We start from the raw sequence: 24,481 nt of genomic DNA on the forward strand, positions 1-24,481 counted from the left end.
AGGAATGTGATCGTTTTGGACATCATTTCTAGGTGCATTCTTTGATTTTAATTTTTTGTGGCATAGGAATGTGTGCAATGTACACAAACTAAAATAAATCAGAAAAGTTTTCAGATGACAGTGCTTGAAATGTTGCATGAATTTCTTCTCCTTTATCATGATCTCCATTTTAAATGACTGGAAAAGCAACAGGACTCAAGCCAAGTTAATATGCTTGTTTTTGAAGTTGTATGTATGTACATGTGTATTTCTTGCAACCAGCAGTATTTGTACACTGAGATTTAACCTATGTTAAATGCACAGTTATGTGGTTATGAATATTAAATAAGTCTTTCCGGACAATGAAAAAGAGTTGTCAATCCATTCTTAAGACATGTTCTGGGCCTGCAAGCAATAATCAAAACCAACAACAACAGGTTGGGTGCATTACCACTGCTCATTCTCAAGATGGTCAAAGTCACTATAATATATATATCCCACTTTAAGATTATAGAACCAGGACTGTAGAAAGTATTCAATGGTAAGTCTCAATTTTCATGAGGGATATTTTACTGACAAATGGAATTCTTCACACATAGCAATATGATAACACTGCAAACCCAACTTCTGAGGGAATATAACAAAGCAAATTAGCTTTGTTATATTATATAGTGCTAGCACTAATTCCATGCCTGAAGTTTTTAAATAAATGTGTGGGACGTATGGGGAATGTTAGAGGCAAACCCAGCTCTTTTGTCAAAATTGGCAGTCTCCCAAACTACAGAGTGGTAGTATATGTCACATTGGCCCAAACATTTCTCTTAGTTACTGGTCAAATAATATGCAAGTGCTTCTGCTCAGATGTTCCCACATATCTCCAGGTTCCACCAATTCATTTATAGTGTATGAAAGACATTTAGTTAGTATAACTTCACATAACAATCAAGTTTGCAAATAGAAGACTAAAAGAAACTTTCATCCTTATTTGTCGGAGTGCATGCTGCCTTTCCCCCATAAAATAGTTTTACCTGGTCTGTTAGGCAGCAGACCCATGCAGGGCGGGGCAGGGGCAACCAGTTACACTTGCCCTAGGCCTCAGAGGACTAAGCTGGCCAGGGGCCCCAGCCAGGGACCGACTGCTTTTTTTATTTGAGTTTATTCTAACAAGACTTCCACCCCAGGCCTCAGACAAGCTCTGCACAGGCCTGCTAGGCAGAAAGAAAGAAAACCCATGTGTTGCTACTGATCATGAGGCAGACCAAACAATGCTTAGCACCGGGAAATATGAAAGTTCTACCCTTGATGAGCTGCAGCTGAATTGAACAAAGTAAGGACTACACCATTTGCCTGGGGCTTAGACTGTGCAACAGAATCAGAAGCAAAATTCTTATTTATATATCCAGTAAGGGTTCTTTAGCTTTTAGGACCTGGTACTATGTCTTCTTTTTTGCCTAAATCATACCCCAAACAGCTAGCTCAACAAAGATCACTGTTCCAGAGTTCATTTAATGCAAGGTTGTGTTCACAGGTAGATTGTTGAATTGGCATACGTGATTTTCATAAACAATTGGCATATGTGATTTTCTGATGGCACTCAAACTATAAACTGTTTGAAGACTGCATCAAGCCCAAAAATAATTATAAAAAGATGGCAAATATAATTGGAGCAATCTACTGAATTTCTAGATCCAGCCATTATGATTTGCAAACATGATGGGGAAAATTGATGGGGAAAATTGTTGGGGAAACTGATGGGGAAAATTGTTAAAATACTTAACCATCTTAACCGTTAGCCATTTAAATAATTGACTTGTATAATCTATTTTCTTACTTGGTAATTAATTTTGAAAAATATTTTGCCAAAGCTATTTCCAAGTTCATTGTATTGATGTTCAATATGAGTCTTTTTCACTGTCACTTAAAACTAATAGAAAACTTCCATGCAAGTTATAGTAATAGAGCATAAATCTGAAAGCAACATGAAACCTACAATGCTCAAATTAAAACCAAACTTCACTTACTAGTTACAGCAATATTGATCTCTCCTGTTCTTGGAGTCAGCTCCCCATCCTGTGGAAACTGTGATATTCCAGAAGTGCGCAGGGGCTCAAGAGTGAGTGAGGTGTCACTGGTAAGGTCACCAAGAACTGATCTCCTGTTGCCTAGTTGGCCTCTGGTGAGCCTTTCCATGTCAAAGGCCATATTGTCAGCACATGGCACATTTGTCTGAAAACACAGTGTTGGCAAGTTAATATATTTCCTTTTTGTAAGCTTCTGGCAAAATCTTAAGAGATATTGTAAAATGTCTGCAAAAGGCTATCTGAAGGATGCACAAGCATCCAATAGTGACCAATGATGAAATGTGATTCACAGGAAGAAGCAGTTACTGCTGAGCAGCAACCAGTTGGAGCAGGGACTGTCAAGCAGTCAGCCACACATCCAAATCAAAGGATTCAGTAATCCCATCAGATGTTCTGATAGTGTCCAGAGGATAAATTGTACAAAGAACCAATTCCAAAAGTAATAGTGAGAGGCAAATATACTTGAGAGGGGATAGTAGGTAGGTCCAAACGCAATATACTAATGGGAAGGCACCCAGGGCTTGCACAATGCTGACACCAATCATTCTGTGCCTCTGCCACAGTCCTTTTACACCCACTACCAAGGATGCTTCCAATATTTAGAATTGGAACACTGCGATTTCATGCAAGAAAGGAAGAATGGCTAACACCCTGGAATTCTGGTCCTCTCATACCTGACTTTACTGATTTATGATCGTTTTGGAAAGGAAAGCTCTACATTCCTTACTGTTTAAATAAGACGTGACTCACCACAATTCCCAGAGCCTTCAAAATGTTCAGTTTACACATAGGACAAGTGCAGTGTTCACTGAGCCATGGATCCACACAGGTTTTGTGGAAAACATGTCTGAAAACAGAGCAGCACAACAAATGCTAGTTGCAAAACTATTAATAACACCAGACATACTGGAGAGGTCATAATAAGAAAAAATATTAGGAATTTTGAACAATTTATTTTGGGAATTCGAATAAAATGGCAATCATCCTTAGTTGTCTATTCTCCTAATTCACAAACCACTTTCTTTTCAGACTATACTAAGTATCTTTCACCACCCAGGCCTTTTTGCATAGTTCTCCCACACTACTCTAGGAAATTGTGTGCACACAAAAGTGCATAAAATTAATACACAAGTTCTAATGTGTTGAGTGAACCCAAGAGTGACAAAAAGGATAATGAAGCTAAGACATATATTTTCAAGGGTAAAGCACTCTCAAAAGGGAAAGAGGAATTACTGGCTTACTTGCATGGAAGAATGCGGACAACATCATTCTGCTTGTAACTTTCAATGCAAACAGCACAATGATCGAAGTCTGGATCCGTTTCCTAAAATGAACAAAGTGACTATTCAACCAATCTCTAGAGCAGACAGTCACAGAAATCTTGTAGTAAGACACATGACCTGGTTTTGTGCTGGGACATGTTGGAGGTATGGTGGTACCATTCACATAACAAAAACTAAAACAGAGATATCAACATTTTCAAAAGTCAGGGGTCCATGGTTTGGGGTTTGAGAAACAGGGGTTCTGCATACTTAGCTAATTGGGAACCACTATTCTAGAAGACTAGAGGCGACCCGCCCACCCTTTCTCATTTTTCCCTCATGGTATTATACTATTCCCTTTTCTACATATATACCAATGAAAACGAAAAACTGCCATATGGGTAAGGTGTTGGTATTCAGCTCCCTAAGCGTCAACACTTTTACCTGTATAGGGTTTAATGTTTTACTATGTTTTTATATATGCTGGAAGCCGCCCAGAATGGCTGGGGTAACCCAGTCAGATGGGCCGGGTACAAACAAAAAAATATTATCTACATCAGGGATGTCCAACCGGTTGACCACAATCAACAGGTAAATCCCCGGATGTTCGCAGTTAGAATCATAGAATTGGAATAGACCACAAGGGCCATCGAGTCCAACCCCCTGCCAAGCAGGAAACACCATCAGAGCACTCCTGACATATGGTTGTCAAGCCTCTGCTTAAAGACCTCCAAAGAAAGAGACTCCACCACACTCCTTAGCAGCAAATTCCACTGTTGAACAGCTCTCAGTTGATCGCTGGATCCCTATCGTTGGAAGTGAAAGAACTCTCTGCCCCCCTCAACAACTTTGGCCTCCCCCCCCAAAAAAAAGAGGAGGACTCCACAAACCAAAAGGATTGGGATAAATCGAGGGGGGAAACAGACTTGCACAGATAAGCATTAATACTTTTCTCCAGAAAAAATGTGACTAACATTTCATTTGTGTGACTATACCTTATCCCCTTTCTTCACTGTTCTTGTTGTCAATTTACCAACAGCTTTTTTTGCTGCATCTCCAAGTCGACGCTGAATAAAACACAGAGAGAGTTATTAGGTGTTGGAAAAACTGTGCTTCTTCCTCTTAAATCTCCTTTGGTTATATACTAAAATGGTGACTACAGCTTGTTCACTATACTCTGAAGAGTACCAGGTGCACAGTTCATGGCACTTTCAAAACTAAAGTCTCTTTGGGCCATAAACATCAAGCTCATATTTTATGGGAATCCCTTTTAGTTGCAAGCAAGAACGTCTACGCTTAAAGTGCAGATTCACCTTCAACAATATTATCCAAGGCAATTGAGAATGGCCAGCTGCCAAGTGATTCAATAGATTTCTGAGACAGGTCACTTTGAATAGAACAAGCTCACATTTCCTTGCTTCAGTAACCAGGACTCCCCACAGGAGGAGGATTAGGTTTATACAGTGAGGATCAAGCAATGTGTTAGCATTTTTGCTCTTTAAGCTACTGTAATTATGTTGTTATTTAGAAGAGTATGCTGTTACAGAGATGTTTCCTGATATCATCTTGTAGCTATTCTGGAAACACCTGAAACCAGAAATCTCTGATTTTTTTTTATTTCTCAAGTTTGTCAATAATATGTAAAGAGAGATTCAATTTTGTGTTAATCTTTGCTAGATGTATTTCTTTGCTTTATAGGGGGATAGATACTGAGTGCCCTTTCAGCAAACAAAAAGGCACCTTCCATCTATGGAAAGGCTCCAGATACAATAAAGCTACCTATTAGAATGAGGAGGGGGGCCTTGCATCAATTTCCCCTTTCCCCTTCAGCCCTTTGCAGCATCTCCCATTCTGTTCCAAAGGGTGCCCAAACCCTCCAGATCAGCCTTTCAGGGGGCACAATGGAAGGAGGAATCAGCAATCAAAAGAATCATATTTCAAAGTAACATATGGAAAGGGCCAAATCAGAGGCCATTCCAATGTTTACATTCAACTGGACCCTTAGGATGATGAAATGGAGAAGCAACAAGTGGACCATTCGGAACATATTAATCCATTGTGCTAAATACTTTGGCCTGCTTCTGCTTGTTTGTGCCTCTGGATGTCTCCTACATTATTCAAGTATGTATCTTTTATTTTTCTCATTGTCCATCAAATATGAGAAAAATAGGAAGCTCATCAGCACTGTAAAGCCACATAGGCTATAAAGAGAAAAGCAAAAAGGTCCCAAAATCAAGTGTTTTCAGCATACTTCCTCCTAAACATTGCCATATAATGTACAAGTTTCAACACATTAAAATCCAGCCAGCCCCTTGATAAGCCAATTGCAGGTCTCCTGCAACAAAAAGCTAAGTAAGACTGCCCTTTGTATGCTTCAATCAATACAGCAAACAAGCCAAACAGTCTCTTACTAATCCAATATTATACGGATGGTACTGTGGAGAGAACCATTTACACTCCAACTCATTTTAATGCAAAGTTGCTTACAAAATTAGAAGTACACTAAAAAACAGAACAGCTGAAAGCCCAATTTAAAATAGTAAAACCAAAAGATCAACAGCAGCAGAACCTGCCCCAGTAGTAAACATCACAGCTATCATTTGAAAAGGTTTTAAATATTTCAGTCAGTCTCATAATGGGGTAATGGTCATCCCAAAATGACAAAGAGAAGTGGGTATTGTTTATTAATTTCCATTATGTTTCCCCTAACCTAAGACACGGTAAAATTTCAAAGCTGGCTGTTTTAACTACATATTTGGTTCAATAATGACCAAAAAGTTCAATAGTTCTGCTCACTCAAGGCAGCAATGTAGAATATATACTTTGCCAACTACTGGCTGTGAGTACAGACCAAGCCCAGTCTATTGCTAAATGCTTTCTTTGATTCCAGAATACATGTGAGTTGTAAAATGCATTATTGGCATATCAAAGCAAGCTTCATGATATTTAACCTTTTTTCAGAAGCAGTAGTTTATTTCCAAACTATTGTGTGAAGTCAGCAACAGACTTAAAATGCACAGTTATCCTATCACTTAGCAGCTGTTCCCCCCCCCCCATATAAAATAGCTAAGCTTTTCCAATTGTGCTCTAGCTGTTGCTACCTCTTCATAAAATTTTAATAAGACAAGCCTTTTAAACCACATAAAAGTTTTATCAAGTTTCTCCTGACCTTTGTAAAATTCTGAAGGAAAAAGGTCTAAAGACTTTTACTTAAAGAGCAACTGTTCAGGTGTGGATTTTTGAAATCCATAAATTGCTAATGTATAGGATTGCTACTTTGTCCAATCAGTTGCCTATCTGTTATTCTTTTCAACTGCCAAATACAAGATAGGTAAAAAAGAGAATTGTAACATTGTCAAAAGTCTGAAATACAAAAGTAACAAAGCCGCATAAACACACAGGTTATGAAGCAGAACAGAAAGTATCTCACAACCTCCTCTTTTCCGGGTGTTTCAAGTACAACAGGGCAAAGTGACTATGCTTATCCGATAAAAGGACGTTTTGGCTCCCGAACGCTGCAAACCCAGAAGTGAGTGTTCCGGTTTGCAAATGTTCTTTGGAACCCGAACATCTGATGCGGCTTCCGATTGAAGCCATGTCTTGGTTTCCAAACGTTTTGGAAGTCGACGATTCCGTTCAACTTACGAGGTACGACTGCACAGAGCATGGGTTGGCAAACTAAGGCCCGGGGGCTGGATCCGACCCAATTGCCTTCTGGATCCAGCCTGCGGATGGTCTGGGAATCGCCGCGTGGATCGGCGTGGGGATTCTGATCATTTGGGCTGCGCCATTCCCCCCCCCAGTGGCGCCTCCTCCCTCCCTCCTCCTGGCTTCTCCCCGCCCTGCCTAGAGGAGGAAGGGGGCTGGGCTTTGTTAAACCGTGAGTACCATTTTAAGCAGCCCCTTTCTGGAGCCAGCCGTATTGTGCCGCTCATTGTCCCTCCACTGCTGCCGTCAGCCCCTGCCACTCACAAGGCACAGGTGAGCAGCCACCAGGGCTCGTCCGGTGCTGTGGAGAAGAGAGGTGAGAGTTGGGGGGGTCTTTTCCCCAATATAGTCTGGCTCCCCACAAGGTCTGAAGGACAGTGGACTGGCCCCCTACAGAAACCCACTACAGGGGTTTGCTGACCCCTGGTACAGAGGATGGAATTCAAACTGAATGGAGAACCATTCCACTTGCACAGTGGGACTTCCCCTTCCTTTCCTCCCCCTACAACTCCTTGGAGAGTTGGGGGACTTGCTGGAGCAGATTTTCTGTTTCTGCAAGTGTTTGCCCCATGACCTGTCATTTACTAGTACAAAACAAATTAAAGATGTGAGGAAAGAAAATAAAGAAATAAACCAGTGAGCAGGAAAAGATTTGGGGATGTTGGGAAACAGAGAAATGACAGATTCTTCTCTGAACCCCATCTTAGCTTCATCTCTATTTCACAAAAGCAGTTTTTCTTTCTCTGCTGTAACTTTTCTCTAGAATGCAGAAGAGAACTTTCCTTTTAGATTCCATTCTTACAGTTTATGTTAATTTTACACAGGGATTTTTTTCTTTATTCATACCAGTTTTCCAAATACTTTTTGTACAGCTCCAATTAATCTTAATTACTTGTTTTGGGAAGCTTTTACTAGAAGCCCTTACTAGAATTGTTCCTTGTAATTACTACACAGAACTGGGTTTTTCCTGAGCTCCAGCATTTGGAAATCTTTGAATATATATATTTTTTTCTTGTTGCAAGCTGAGATATACTTCACCTCCCCCCCCCAGCTTCTCTCCATCATGTGGATCCTGCCAACAGGACCCTGCAGTCATCTCTCTGTTCTTCCCTGAACCCACAGAAACTGCTGGGTTGTATTCAGTGAAATTTTACCCAGAGCAGACATACTGAAATGTACCTGGCTTAGTTATGTTCATTAATTTCAACAGTTCTACTCTGGGTAAAACTTAGTTGACTACTACCCGGTTTGGATTGGTAGCTATTTGCTATATCTTCTCTTTTCTTAGTATTTAGAACTAGTGTCTATATGGCTAAAACATAGCACAGCTTTTAGGTCATTTGGACTAGTGAATGTTTAGAGGAACAAACAATAAAGTTGCATAACAATTAAAAATTATTCGTTTTGCATGCCATCATGATTCTTTGTAAAGTTAATTTGAATTTTGTTCCTCTGACTAAAATTAAATATTAAACTAAAATTGCATATTCATATTCATATTCATTTTGTTTTCCCATGAAATTATTATTTTCACATACTGTTCCTTATTTCCCCAATATGTATAATGTGTTGTTAATTTCTTCTGGATATTATTAAGATTGTAACTTTCATAAGCTGAAATGTATTCACTGGCCTTCTGCTGATGTATTTAAAACCAATATTTTAAAACAATGTCTAGCTTCTCAGGTCCTGTTTGGGCACTACCCTTTTGTTCCACTGGGGCAAATGAGACGTTGAAATAAAGGCCTCATTTCAAAATCCAGGCTGAGAAAAATCTTTGCCCTGCCTTTCAATAGGAAACAGTGAGCTACCGTTCAATCAAAAAAATTCTTCTTTTCCATAGCTCTGTAGACATTGTTTTCAGAACCCCCAAATAAAGGCACACCTATATTCCCCCCAATGCAGTTTACCTACAATGAATGAGAAACACTGGACACACACACACCATAAACAAGCAGTCACTCAACAATTTATATTAGAACAGAATCTTGTTAATAATATTTGGCAATTTACAATGCTCCCAACTGGAGGAAAATGTCTGCATTTCAACTCCCGAATGGTTTATAGCATATTACACTGGAATTAATTCCTAACAAATGACACACTGCATTTCAGAAAGATGTTGAAGATCTAGTCTTCCATTACTTAAGACTCTCAGACATATGAAGATTGTCTGTATTTTTTAAAACTAGCACATTATGGCAATAGTGTTTCTAGGACTAAGGTGAAACAGTGAAGCTCCCTTGTTATTTTTGCTACTGGATGATTCATGTTGTTTAAGTAATCTTGTTATATTTTTGAAAAGTGGTATTTTGTATGTTACTATATTTGCTATTGGATTCTCATGTTATTATGAAATTATTTTTGCAGTACTTGTTTGAAATGTACTCTTGGTATTATTTTGTATGCTGCTTTGAGCATGCTTTTTTGTGGAAAGTGGCATACAAATAAAATGAATGAAAATGAAGGTTACAAACAGCAGCAGTTTAGTTATGCCATGTTTATTTATTTATTTGATTTGATTTGATTTGTATACCACCCTCAATAGATCTCAGGGCAGTTCACAAAATAAAATACAGTAGAAAAACAAGTAACTACTAATTATTTAAAAAACCTAGCAAAACAAGAACACACCCCTTTCCACAGACACATTTAAAAGGCTATAGAATATTGATAAGCCAAAGGCCTGGTTGAAGAGGAATGCTGCTCAAGAGATTTCTGGAATCCAGAGGAAACTTAAATAGCTTAGCTTACAAACTAAAACTAGAGGTAGTGATTGTGTTCACCAACAGAGAGAGCAAAGTAATTCTTGAAGGCTGCCCTCAATGATATTAGAAACAAGCAACTTAGTTTGGCTAACCCCAACACTGTAACATAATTCTCATTAACTGAATCCCACCTGCCTGGGATAACACTTATGACCATTCCCAGTGATACCTGTGTGTCATAACTTGGGACCCAGGTGAATGTCATGACCTAAGGCAGATGTCAAGACCCTCAAGTCAGCACAGCACAGCACAGCACAGCACAGCACAGCATGCACTTTTGCTCAAATCCTCTGTCACTATGCTTACACAACTGACCACAACCTGCTAAGTGCCGAGTCTGCATAAACAGGTTCTCACAGGCACAACCACAACTTGTTGCCAAGCTACCGTATATGGAGATAAGAGCATATTTTGAACACACATAAAGATAGCCAGTTAGGATAGTTTAAGCTATTGCCATAATTGCATATTTTCTAAAACACTATAAAAGCTCTGTGAACCCTTCGTTTGAGGGCCCAGTTTCTTTTGGCAGTTATCCAACTGGGTCTCTTTATTCACACTGCAGCATGCAATAAATCTGAACTCTTTCCAAGCGCTGTATTTGTCTTCTTTTGGTGAGAAGAATCTGTGTTTTTATTTGTAGGTACCTTCTTTTTAGGTAACACCAGAATACTTCATTAAAAAAAAAGAAGGCAAAAAGTAACAGATCAGGAAAGTAGTTCAAAACAAGTTGAGCATTCACCTAAGTTTAAGGGTTTTACAGGAAATATCCCCTTTCTCCCCTACTCCAGAAAGTATTACTTTTGTCTTAAAAATATATATGGGTCAACATTTAGTGCAGGCCCATTTATATTCCCTTTAATACTGTATAATTGCATATGATAAAGACCTTCTGCAAAATACCGAAATATATTTTTATCACAGTATGAAACAGCTCACATGTTGCATGTATTAACTTTACAATTTAATTACAAGGGAAAATTAATATCCCATTGTATTCCATTGTAGTTTGGCTAACTTCCATTGTAGTCATAGCACTCAGGATGGTGTATAGTAGTTAAAAGCAGTTACAAAAGCATTTAATAAAAATCTATCAACACAACAGAAAAACCCTACACATTTGATATGAAGAATCAAAAGATAGTTACCTGGTTCCGATCACGTGCACTTGTATATCTGATCTTCTGGATGAAGTAAAATATTAACCATGCTGAAGAAATTATCATCAAAACTATGAACGATATTGATACAAAGACAAGAGAACCACGACTAAAGCCTTTGTTTGGATAGCGGGTTCCAACTGCTATTGCAATAATGACAGACATATTTTTCTCCAAGTAATTCAGAATCTCCTTAACCTTCAATTCTGTGATCATGACAGTGACAATGTCTCCAGTTCCTATCAAAAGAATAAGCAGAAGAAAACAATGAAAACATCTAACATAACATGTATGTTTCTTAAGAAGCAAATCATTTGGCTGTACATATATACATTTAAACAAACTGTTAGGTATCAAAAAGCTGATCCCGAATTGTGAAAAACGGTATGAGATTAGCAGCCTCAAATTTTAGAAAATTAGGAAAGCAACATTATTTTACAAGCACTTTTTTACATGCACATCTCTTAACCAACATCTGTTCAAAATGATTTAATTTCAAAACAACACAAATATGAACTATTCATACTGATATCTACCAAGTACAAAGCAGTGAGACAAAAAACACCTATGTTCCTCCTAAATATAGCAGTTTAGTTCTGAGGCTAAAGGAAACTCAAAAACATTGAAAAGAATTGCCCAAGATATACCTTCACCCTTGAGTAAATGAAAAGATAATCATATTTCTTCTTGAGTGACCTAGAAAGTAATGAATGCTCCACTGGGCCAAGTATACAGCATAATATCCAACTAAGCAACTAAGTCATACTCAGAGTTAATATTATGAAATTAATGGTCAACAATTTTCCACTGATATAAATGAATGAACTCCAAACATAACCAACATTGGATATAATACACAATCACTAGCTAGCTAAAGATTTAGTGATGGTTTTTGGTTTTCACTCAATCCAAGAAACAAAACTGACGGTCCCAGAGTAAAATTCAATGAAACCATCCAGCAGCAATAAAAAAAATGCACTTTTAATGGTAGAGCTTATTGGGCAAATTGAGAACGGAAACTTAAAATAAAGTTGTATATATATCTCCCGTGTACAGCATATCTCTGCCTAACAGATACTGGGTGAAAACACTGGACAACTCTGCCACACCCGATTGTGAGCTATAGAGCATTTTCTTTGATGCTGGAGACAGAATGATGTACTCAAACAATTGGTCTGTCACAGTTCTCTTGCTGTTTATCTACTCTAATCTTAATTTTTTAACAATTGCCACAAATAACCTAGCAACTATATTTTTCTCCCTTACACAAGTCTAGGTAACAATAATTTAGAAGGCAACCATGGGAACTAATAAGTATTTGATACCTTTCTGTAGATGCTTTAATGTAGCATTCAGAGACTATGAACTTGAATATAATGCATCTGGTCACAGGTCCATCTAGCCAGTAATGTCTATTTTATGCAGTCATGCTTTTTGAGAAGCCCACAGAGTACAAAGACAACAGCCCTCTCCCATTATTACACCACCAGCAATTGGTGATCAGGTACATGCTGGCTCTGAATCTGAAGGTTTGCCCAGAGCTAAAAACATATCACCAGAAGCAAATAGCCTACTTGAATGTTGTCCACTACTGGATGCCAAGTATTCTATATTTTATTGCATTTTGCAGTGGAAAAGCTTCTAGCATTTATTGCCTACTCGACTACCCCTATTACATTAAGGCAGCTATGATCAGCCAGTGAGGGGCAAACAAGCAGGTTTAGAAAGAAGCAGGCCAGGGCTGAAGGTTACAGCAAATCCAATGGCTACCTCAATGCCAGCTCCCAGGGAACAACAGGAGAGGACTAACTAAAAATTAGATTAAAAGTATATGCAACTAATACTTGGCTGAGCAAGATTTCCAGCATTAACCTATGTCTAGGAAGAATGCAACTGAAGATTTCCCTTTGTCAGAGAAATAGTATTCTATCATAGTTCAACAGCGCAATATGGGCTCCAAATCTTGTATTTTCAGATACTATGCTAATGGAAAGCTGTCATGAAGGGTTTCTATAGATCATGTATGTTTTGTAGAATGTTTGAGCACAGCTAATACAATCATGCAAATATGCGTTGGAAGGGATTGTTGCACAAACCATACTCCGTATACTTATCCTTCTTCCCATCTAGTTTCTGTTACAGGCATTAAACTAAGCACATTATTTCCTTCTCTGTCACAAATAAAGTAGACATGGCAATATGCTATGGTCATGCAGCTAGTGGAGACTGCCAATCTCAGCACTTTATCCAGCACTTTTATAAATCAAAGAATGAATGACCAATTTCCACGCTTGATAATCACAAAAAAGACAAAATGCTGTTAACTATCCACCATGATGTATCTGAACATGTCTAAAAACAAATCACAAATATCTTTAAAAAGTCTTACAACATAAGGGAAATAAGAAAGAAATGAGGAGAAAGGAATATCTGGTATCTTAGCTTTTACCTGGATGAGTCATGGTGACAGGCTCCTCGCTTGACATATTATTGTAAATTACCACAGCTGAAGCATTATGTAAAGCTGCCCGCAGGATTTTTTGTTTAAAGGTGCAATTTCCTCGCTGCAGTAGGGCAACCCACTGCTTGTTTGTAGGAACTGGAAACCGAGTTCGTGGATCACAGCCTAAACGATCTGAAACTAAAAAAAGGAAAGAGATGTCAGTTAAAGTTTGTTGATAAAAATATCAAAAAAGCAGATCACTGGCTAAAATTATTCTCTAGTTATGAGACCAGAACAATTTGCACAACCCAAAGCAATTTTTCAGCTAAATAATAATCTGTAAGTGTTAACCATATTTGATCATTATGATCATTACACTTAAGGATTTTTTTCAGTTCCAGAATACTTACTAGTGAATATTTTCAATACCTGGTCAGAGGAATGGCAAAACGTTAGGATAAATTTGTTCATGTACCGCTGTCATCTTAAGTTGCCCAAAAATTAATGTATATATTTAGAATTTAGAATGCAGATTTGGAAGCGACTCAAAAGGCCATCTTGTCCAACCCCTACCTGGAATATCGGAATCACAGATGGCCATCCAACCTCTATTTAAAAATCTCTAATTGCTTGGTACTCCAATTGCTTGGTATACGGACACGGGTGGCGCTGTGGTCTAAACCACTAAGCCTGGGGCTTGCCGATTGGCAGGTCGGCAGTTTGAATCCCCGCAACAGGGTGAGCGCCTGTTGCTCGGTCCCAGCTCCTGCCAAAAGCACGTCAAAGTGCAAGTAGATAAATAGGTACCGCTCCGGCGGGAAGGTAAATGGCATTTCCGTGTGCTGCTCTGGTTTCGCCAGAAGCGGCTTAGTCATGCTGGCCACATGACCTGGAAAAACTGTCTGTGGACAGATGTCAGCTCCCTCGGCCACTAAAGCGAGATGAGCGCCGCAACCCCAGAGTCGTTTGTGACTGGATTTAACTGTCAGGGGTCCTTTACCTTTACCTTTTACCAATTGCTTGATACTTGGGAGACAGTCCTATTGTAAAAGGACTGTCTTGTAAAAGTCCTATTGTAAAAGGACTTGTCTTATAAACAAAGAATATGCAGTATAGAGAACAGAGCAAAAAAAGATTTTATTTGCTATAGGTTGGTATGTTTTTATTAACCATATCAATGATTAAAAAAACTGAGAAAGACCCCCCCCAAAAAAATGTATACAACTTGATATGGCAAATTTAGTAAGATGTAATGGTGAATCTTTATGGTAGCTTTGAATCAGTACAATGTATAATTGTGCCTCTACATGTATCAGAAAGGCAAACAGGCTGGCAATCTCTGTCCTCTTCATAGCTTCTCATAGAATCTTCCAATATTTACTGGAACTAAGGGATACTACCATACACCTTGAGTGCCAGACACATCAATCAGCATTGTAAAGGACAAAGACAACCATGTCAGCAAGTTTAATTGCCAATAGTTGTCCATTATCATCTGTCATCTATGATCAGTTATTTAGAATCCATTTCTAATGTATATTTTTCTCAAGCTGAGGACTCTGAATATATATGCTGGAAAGTCTCCATGGCATAATGAAAAGCAATTTAAGAGTAATTTCAAGCTTATACAAATCACTTATTTAAAAATATGTGATCTGAAGTCATTTCACAATCGTACAAAAGGTTACTATATAAAATGTTTTCTCTTTTCAATAAAGTGCCAAATTCCATCAACCTAGTCTATTTCAAATTCAAGTACCTTCTCTGTACTGACAACCATCCTCTACCTTAGCTCACTCACAATGAATTCTGAACTTCTTGGGTGCAGTGAATTTGCTATGCTTTCCAGTTTTTCAAGCTGCCACATTCAAAGATCATCTGGCTCAGAACATTTAGAGCTAAGCCACTTAAACTTAATATTATTTAGTATCTGATCTAACATTGCATGCAAAACTGCTATCTAAGGTCTTTGTCTTTCAACTTGGTTAATTCTTTTTTTATTCAGTGGTGGTGTTCAATGCCTACAGCACAGGTGATGCTGTAATACTCAACTACTCAACAAGTTGCTGTAATGATCTAATACTCAACAAGTAGTGGATTATTTGGAGAAACTGGTCTGTCCCACAAAACATGCAGAAAATGGGATTTCACCGTCCTATTAAGTATCCTTCCTAGTCCTTCCAAGAGCTTGCAATGAAGTATGCAACTGCTTATTTTCTGGTAGCTATTGTACCTGCTAAAGGAAAATCTTCTGCATTTTCTATGTGTTATGTGTGAGAAACTTCTGAGGTTACACCTGGCAAACTTGCATAGTTGTGCTAATTAGAGAAAAATAGAAATCCCCATGTGTCATCTTTTGAGCTACAGGAAATAGAGACTGGGCAGAAAAGCATGTAAGCTGAAGCAAAACTGTGCTCAGACAGTTGCAATTTATTTTGGGAGGGAAGTAATTTCAGTCCACAGAATTTTGGAGCATAATCCACTCCAAAGGAGAATCTAAATCTCACAATAGTTACCAGCTAGCAGACAGTGCTGATCAGATGCTTCTTGTTACAGATGGCTCTCTTGACTTTTACTGCTCTGGAAATATCCACACCTGAGATGTACACATTATATAAATTTCAGGGGTGGAGGGAATCAAACATGCCTCTAACTGAATTGCAGGTGCACTTTTCTGTAAACAAGTTTCCCTGAAACACCTTTTCTTGACTACTTAAATACAGAATCATCCAGCCCATGTGACAATCTGTATCACTTCAGATTACAAATGGATGGATGAAATGGTGAATGCTCACATATTACAAAACTGCACAAATGGGTTGGTAAAGAATGTTGCTCACCAATGAAAGGAATCTGTCAGTGAAATGAAGGAAGATGACAATTCTCTTCCCCACTACAGGTCCCATGCCATCATCTGTTTGAGGATCCCTAATCCCCTGAAGCAGATGGGGGGGGCAGAGAGCTATGAGAGGGTGAATTGCCCCCCTCCACTGCCTCCCTTCCTCATTCTGCTAGCAGATTCCTTCTGGAGTTCTAATCATCCATGGAGATCACTGGGTGACCTTGCACCAGTCACTGTTTCTCAACCCTATCTCACAGGGTTGTGAGGATAAAAAGGGGAGAAGAAGAACCATATACATCACTATGAACTTCTTGGAGGAAAGGTGGGATATAAATGCAATAAACAAATAAAATAAACATCTAATCTGAGTTGATATAACTGAAGTTTGGTACAGATATTTTTTAAAAATAAACAAGCTAGTAAACACTGGTTTGGTCATGTCCACAGAATGGAAGATGGCAGGATCCCAAGGACGTGCTCTATGGTGAGCTGGCTTCAAGCACCAGGCCTGTTGACAGAACCAACTCTGTATTACAAAGATGACTGAAATGTGACATAAAGGCTGGTAACATCAACCCTGCTGTGTGGGAATCCCTTGCATATGACAGCAGTGCCTGGAGACAGTCAGTCAGGTTGTGTATCCACAGCAGTGACCAGAGGAGGAATAGGACCGCTGAGAGGAACACAGAGAGAAGAAACGCCATGGGGCATTAGCCTCAGCACAACTGGGTGCCTTCATCTGCCTCGGCTGCAACAAAACACATCTCATACATACCAGTGTCTCTACAGCCACAGCAGGTGCTGTAACTCTTCAACAATTTGACTTCACCCCCAAAAGTACATTCCTCCACTGTCCCCTCAGACAGACAGATGCTGTACACCAAAAGAAGTAAACTCCTGATATAATAGATTCAATGTAGGCATTTCCTTAACACAGCAATGTTGTTCAATTTTAAGCTTATTTGGAAGTACAGTACTGTAAAACTGTTGCAATGGAACTTATTTCAGAGTTGGTTGTATTGCATGGAAATATTAGTTTACTCACTATCTTTCGAAAAAGAGAAACCAGGCGGACCATAAATGTGCAAACATCCCACTATCACAGTGGATTTAAAAGGTAATATTTTGTTGCAGGTCCACTTGTGTTGCAAAAATGTTGTATCAGTATAAAGAGAAAAGACAGAAGCAGCACTAACACCTAGCAGCATACATTGCATTCCCCTCACAATTACAATATCAAATTAACAATTTCATGTAAACATTCAGGTTAATTCCCTGATGAACATATTTTGTTTCCTCTCATTCTCAGTTTTACCACAAAACTGGGGACATGTATTAGATTTAACGGAATGTGTGTTCTCTGGGAAAAAAATGTTTTTGAGAACTCATTCCTATTTTACAGGAATGTCTCAAAAATGTTGATTGTTGTGATTCTAAGCCAAGGATAGGGAACCTGTGCCTCTACTGATGTTATTGGACTCCCATCAGCACTAGCCAGTATGACCAATCACCAGGTAATAAAGGAAATAAAAGAGCTGGGAGTCCAATAGACTCCCCATCTTGACTGAAATTCTTCTGACAGATGCAACACAGATTATGGCCTTTCCCCTCAGTTATCAGTTTAAGCAGTCACCCAAGTTCTGCCTACAACTGAAATTTACTGAAGCATACAGAAGTACAATTTGCTTAATTCAAAGAGGAAGCAGCAGTGACTGCTCAGCAGTTATAGTTGACAAATTAGCATTGTGCAACATCTTACTCTTTTCTTCTCCAAAGTGCTTGAACTTAAATAAATGCTTATAATATCCACCTGCTAATATCAAAAACCTTGCCCAAAGTATCAAGCAATATGACTACAGTACATGTGGTAGTTTTCACAGCACTGTGGAGAAAATATGTCCTAAAAAGCTTAGAACTAGAACACACATTTATAAATTGAAACAGTTTAAAATTATGCTACTTTCGATTGGCAATATCAGAACATTTAGTCACCTGAGGCTCAAAGTACTTGTTATGAGGAGTTCTAGAATTCTTTCATCCTTGTGATGGTTAAACACAAAGCAGTCTGGGACAAGGTGGCAGGGGTGGGGAGCTGCTTAACTCTTTCTCGTTTAGTAGTTGTTTTAGCTCAATATCATACATGCTCAGCTCCTTTTTTAAGTTGTGAGAGAAAAGATGTAGGGTTCCCATATGTTTTCCCCCTATGGAAGGAAAGTAGCTTAGGGAAGGCAGTTGTGAGCAAAATGACCAGAGGGGAAGGGAAAGCAGTTAAGAGGTCTCCCCAGGCACCTTTTCCCACAGACACAAGTTTGCCCCAGGCTACTTTGGGAATAAAACAAAAGTAGAAATGACATTTGTGATGTATTTTATTTTTCCTCTAAGTTTTAAAGTATCTTATGTGGGTTTTTTATCTGTCTGTCTGGTTTTAAGTCGCTCTGGGTTGCCCTGGGCAAGATAAAGTGACTAACAAATTCAATAAATAGTAAGAGGAAGAAGAGGATAAAGAAAAGATAATAGAATTTACTTAACATCGGTAAAATCTATGATACATACCGGTAAATACTTTTAGCATAGCTTTTTGTCGCCAGCATGTGCATGTGAGTGCAAATATTTCTGCTTCTGACCTATATTATATGTAAATCAGATCAACATGACCAACATTTTAACAACCTTCATATCACCCTCAAACCAGTTACTCCATTCATGACATCGCATAAGAAGTATAACACATTCACCAGCTGTGTTCTGTCATCTCTTATGTTCCTTTTATCTTCACTTCTCACTTCCCTCTGTAGCCCCCTAGCCTCGTGCTGTAGCCCCCCCACTTGTGTGATTTTCACCTGTAGCCTCCTTGGAATATCCTGGGGCCTCCCAGGGGGCCATCTGGCTCCCAGAGAGGAAACACTGGTCTACACAAATAGCTGCTCTCTAAAAATCCACACATCCACGAAAAACAACTAAAGCTTCACTGTGATGGTTCTGCTACAATACTACTTACTTCTGACAAAAACACCAGTTACACCCAAGCCAACCCAGAACTAGCTTCAGCTGTAATTTTTGCCAGATAACCCACTCCTGTTCTATTCCAGAAAAAAAATCTTCACAAATACCAGTATGTTTGGGGCCTTTATAATTTTCTTTTGCTTAACATTAGAGTATCTCTGTTATCTAATCTTTAAGATAATGATTTCCTTCAATTTGAATAAAGTTTTCCTTAAATTTGAATTATTAAACAAAAACTATCTGAGAACATTTTAAAGATTTTCCTGATACACAACCATTTATGGATTAGGATTCATCACATCACATATTATTCAAATTATTTTTTCCAGAGCAAACATTAGATATTGTCTGAAATACTTTTCCAAAGGAAAACTATGTCAGGGAATATCTAATGTTTTCACAAAACACAAAAAACCCTCTACAGTATTTCAAAGAACAAGAAGTAGAGATCTGCATCACACTTAACAGCCTTTCCCAACTTGGTACCCTCCAGGTAGAATGGGAAATACAAACAAGAACACTATATAACATTATTATAATAAAACAGCAGTAAAAAGATTTAGGAGTTTACCTGGAAATGGAAACATGCAAATAATCTTAATACTCTGACAAATTGCAAATGCCTTCACAACTAGAGTTTATTCATGAAATTCAATTCAGTCACTTTACTTAATAAGTGCAATAATTTCAGTGCACTACAACACATATCCACAATCTTTACTACCTACACCAAAGTTCAGGGACAGTAAATTTGATGACAATGTCATTTACCTCAAGAACTTGGACTTCTTATGGAAATAAAAATGATCTAGATGGTATCCATCCTTAATCACAATGAATGTGGTATCATGGTTAAACTAGGACCTCTGAGACCAGTGTTCAAAACTTCACTCGGCCATTAAACTAAGTGGCCCAGTCTCAACCTCTCAACCTAACTTCACATGGTTGTTGTGTGAATTAAATAAGGAAGGAGGGAAGCATGTACACCATCTTCAGCTACTTGGAGAACATGGTATATAAATGCTATAAATAAATACTAAAGATCCATTCTTTTCTGAGATTATTCACACAGGCATAGTAACAGATCAAGAAACGTGCAAGTGCCAGCCCATCTGCACCTGGCGCTATGCATCTGCTCCTATGCCCAGGGCCCAACTTTTGCTTTACCACCAAAAAATGTCACTTGAATATTTACTGTGGATGTCGAAGGTTGAACCTTGCATTTAGCAGATGTACACAACACACTGGCAAACAATTTCAAGTGCCTTTCCTACTCTTACTATGTATCTTGCTCTGAAGCACCCAATCAGTGTGTTAAGAGTGTATTCATTTTCACAGTTGACTCACAACAGTGAATGCATGATATAAAAGGGTCACCTGGTACAACTATTGAGATCAGACATATTCAGGTTAACTGACACACAAAATACTAAAAATAAGCTACATACAGCAGCTTACATGCCTATTCTGAAATGTGTGACTTCAATTTCACTCTCATATTAACTGCTTAAAGACAATGCAACTGATATAGAACAGCCTAAATAGAGCAACACACAAGAAAAAAAAGGTGGTAGTTAATGGCTGCAGTAATTTGGAGGGGTGAAATTTCATAACCTATAATGCTGACTAACTGAAAGTAGTCGTTTTCTATTTTAAAATAAAACAACTTTGCTAGCAGTCTATAAGCTGTTTAGCCACACTATTTTCCATTCAGTATCAGAAAAGTAGCATACAAACAACAGATGAAAGAATTGTTTTAAAACAGTTTTAAAAATCTTTAAATAAAATAAAGCCAACTGGAATAGGGGTTCAGTAAAAAAGTGCCCCTAAAAATTATTCAAGTTCTGCCTTTTTTATTCCACCCCTCCCCCAAATAAGGAGAAACCTATTCCTGTGGATGGAAAGAGGAAGTGATGGAAAGAGTGAGGGAAAGAAGAGTCAAAATAGATAATTTCAGAGACGTAAACTGTCCTTCAGAGGCACAAACTGTCCATATGAGAGGTATGAAATGTCACTAATTTGTGGACCTCATACTTACACCCCACTCTTCCCAAATGGTACAATGCAGGAGCACTCTGTGTCCTACTTCTTATTATTTCTGAATTGCTGTCCATGTACAAGATGCTATTCACCATGGTCCCCCACCTTTCGGTTTGGAGAACTACTGTATATTTATACAGACTTTAAGAGTTATCAATACGTTTATGTCACTCAGTTCTTGTCCTGCAAATGTTCACTCTGTCTGGCTAGAGTTGGAGACTGGATGCAGACAAGCTAACTAAAGCTGAATCCAGATAAATAATTATGGCTGAAAATGCTTTGTGCCCATGTCTATTCCTTGGACATTCAGATATACCTGAACCTAAATTGTACTATCAATAGGTCCTTAACAGTCAATACAGCATAAAACGAAGAACATCTATAACCTCAAACAACTATGTATTGTTTTCTATTAAATTTGTTCCAAATAATCTTTTTAAATGTTTAGGGCATGTCATTCTCACCATGCATGTAATGTTAGTTTCACAGGACGAAAAAGGAAAAACCTGCAGTATTTAGATGAATTACGCAAGGCTTTAAGCAAACTGTTAACATGCAAAGAGCACAAAAGAAGAAGAAAATTAAACAGAAGTTGAGGTATGAAGAAAAAATAGGAAGTAGAAAATGATACAGGCCTAAGGCTGCAATACTATACACATAAACCTAGGAGTAAGTCCTACAATGAGACTTGCTTATGAGCAGACATGCATAAGATCACATAACTCAGAGTACTGACAATTAACTGCATAGAAGTACTAAATTAGAACCTATTCACCACTTAATGCTTACATGTATGTTCTAATTGCAATTAAAAAAAATTAGTTACATAGCACTTTCCACTTTACAATAGCTATAACACTGCATACTTAATGTATGTCTTATGCTTACATTCCAGAGCAACCGTTTTTTCTAAGCAAGTTTTCAACTGCGATGAAAAATCAAGCTACTGTGTATAAGAATCTGTTAAATATATACAAAGCACTCTTGCACAACTTAAAACAAATCTTAAGCATCAATTTATGATATTAGGTAGAATAGAACTTTATTGCTCCAAGGTCTTTCAGAACTAAAAAGGTACCCAAGAGACTGTCAGGTTGAGATTTTTTAAAAAAAGACTTACCCATGTGTCTAAATTAATGTAACAGTAATTAATGGATTAACTTTCAAAGGACTAGGAAAAATTTTCTTTTTATAGAGTGCTGCTATTGGCGGGACTGCCTGTTCTAGATGGAACTTCACTTTAAAGCAAGTTAAACACTAAAGCTAAGACTGACTGGCCTTAGTCTCAGCTTTGTTTTCGAGGGCCAGATGGCATCCACAGTCAGATTGCTTGCAATTAGTTCCCTGATATGTTGCTTACCTCCTTAGAGGGAAGAACCTTGCCACTATTATCATTCAAACCTGGAAGGCTGTAGAAATTTGCAGCAGATGCAGAAACCATCATTCTAGCCTGTTGGCTGAAACTAGTGTGATACCATACTAGATTCTTATGTGGGAGGCTTAGAATCAATCTTGTGTTCAATGCCCTTGAATACTCACAAAGAGCCATTTCACACATTACACAGCAGCAAACTCAGATTTACTTCAGAAGGGCAACTTGACAGGCAGCTCCCAGCAGGCTGAAAAGGAGTGCCTATGATGCATGTGTTTTCAACATGTGTGTATGTATTTTAGGTGTACACCTAAAAAAATGTGTAAAATGGTACTACATTCACCCAAATGTACTTCACAGGTCAGTCCACGAACTGCCTTTCAGTTACCAATTGCTTAAATAAGGAATTACTGAAACCCAACCAGAACCAATGGGCAAGGGAGGAGGCAGAGGGTTTGATAGTTTTTGTGAAAATTTTAATGTGCACTGTAAGGAAAGCTTAACAAACCAAAGCCTCATTTAAACTAAAGAGAAAGAACCAAAGGAAATCCTTACCTCCATTGATTGGCAGAGGTGCCAAAAGTTGGCCTCTGACAGCTACTTTGGGAGAATCTTGTCCATAGCGCCCACGCTCAAGTATCAGCAAAGTAGGTGTTGAACGATCAGGACTCAGTACAGTCACATTTATGAGGGCTGTATAATATGCTTGACTAGCATTATCTGCACTAGCTGGAAGAGTGTAACAATTAAACAGGACCAAAATGGGCACAGAGGATAAATAGCTCCAATAAGGCAAAACCCACTTTAGGAACATTTTCAGCCCTAAAAAATGTAAATTTTATCTTCAAAACGTCTCTTGAACAAAAGATTACTGTGTGCATAAATGCATGTTATTCCATATCACAATAAAAAAGAATTAGAATCGCTACAAGAAGCAAGAGAGCCACCCTGCGTGCCTAGTCCTTTCCATACATTCAGCCACTGGAGGAAGCTTAAAATGATATGGATGGTGGGGGAAAGGAGATTTTAAAAATATATATATCGGGTTTTAAAAGGTGGAAACGAATCCGAACGAAGAAGCCGGGATAATAACCTAAGCTGCAAGGAAGACGACACACAACAGCTTATTCGAAGCAGACGAGGAAGGGGGGGGCACTGGGATCCAAATGCTTTAAAAGCAGAGGATGGGGCTCCAGAGGCCGAGCAGTCCGTCACTCGATTCCCGAAGAGAGGGGCAGCTCTGGGCCTGCCCGCTCGCCTCCTGGGGCTTCGCTTTCTGCCAAGGAGATGGATGAAGGTAGGCAGAGAAGCGCAGGTGGCGGCAGTCGCTCGCTCCGGCGGGGCTTCGTATCTCCGGGGGCGGCCGCGGAGAAGGAGCGGCCGACAGTCTCGTCCGAGGGGGGGAAGCAATCACTCAGCGTCGCCGCTCCACCCGAGGGGCACAGAGACACAGAGAAGGCGAACGGTGCCGCCGCCGCTTCCAGGACAGCCTGCGGCTCGGCAAGGAGAGCGCTTCGGCGCTGCTGCTTCGGCCGCCCCGGAGCCTTCGGCCCTCCTCAGGCTTGCTGTCGGGTCCCGAGGCGGAGCCCAGTTTCGCGCGCAGCCTCCACAGACCCTCCCCAGCCCCAGGCGGTCGACTGCGGCGGAGTCAGGAGCCGCGGAAGCTCCATGGAGGCCGACTCGGCTCCGGCCGCTTCGTGGGTCCCTCCTCTTCCTCTTCCCACCCCCACCCCCCTCGCTCAGTCCAGCCGTGCGACCAACAGCCGAAAGGGAGCTCGCGGCGCCAGCAGCCCCACCCACCGAGCAACCGTCAAGCCTTTCCC

The 24,481-nt window shown here is 39.2% G+C and overlaps 1 protein-coding gene across 3 annotated transcripts in view; it reads right to left on the reverse strand.

Annotated features, from left to right (window-relative positions):
• RNF130 (ring finger protein 130) overlaps nucleotides 1-24,153 on the reverse strand; it is a 41,183-nt gene extending 17,030 nt beyond the window's left edge. Inside the window, exons 1-7 of one of the 3 annotated variants that reach the window (XM_082211808.1) lie at nucleotides 23,214-24,153; nucleotides 13,408-13,599; nucleotides 10,947-11,197; nucleotides 4,318-4,389; nucleotides 3,302-3,384; nucleotides 2,811-2,907; nucleotides 2,001-2,205 (exon numbers count right to left, since the gene is read on the reverse strand). In XM_082211808.1, the coding sequence (XP_082067934.1) occupies nucleotides 2,001-2,205; nucleotides 2,811-2,907; nucleotides 3,302-3,384; nucleotides 4,318-4,389; nucleotides 10,947-11,197; nucleotides 13,408-13,599; nucleotides 23,214-23,472 (1,159 nt within the window). In that variant the 5' untranslated portion in view covers nucleotides 23,473-24,153. The remainder of the gene's footprint in view (nucleotides 1-2,000; nucleotides 2,206-2,810; nucleotides 2,908-3,301; nucleotides 3,385-4,317; nucleotides 4,390-10,946; nucleotides 11,198-13,407; nucleotides 13,600-23,213) is intronic. The other 2 variants (XM_082211807.1, XM_082211809.1) reach the window with 2 other exon arrangements.
• Nucleotides 24,154-24,481: the final 328 nt, after the last annotated feature.

This window comes from Podarcis vaucheri (genome assembly GCF_965113315.1).
Source record: "Podarcis vaucheri genome assembly, chromosome: 2".
Classification (NCBI taxonomy): Eukaryota; Metazoa; Chordata; class Lepidosauria; order Squamata; family Lacertidae; genus Podarcis; species Podarcis vaucheri.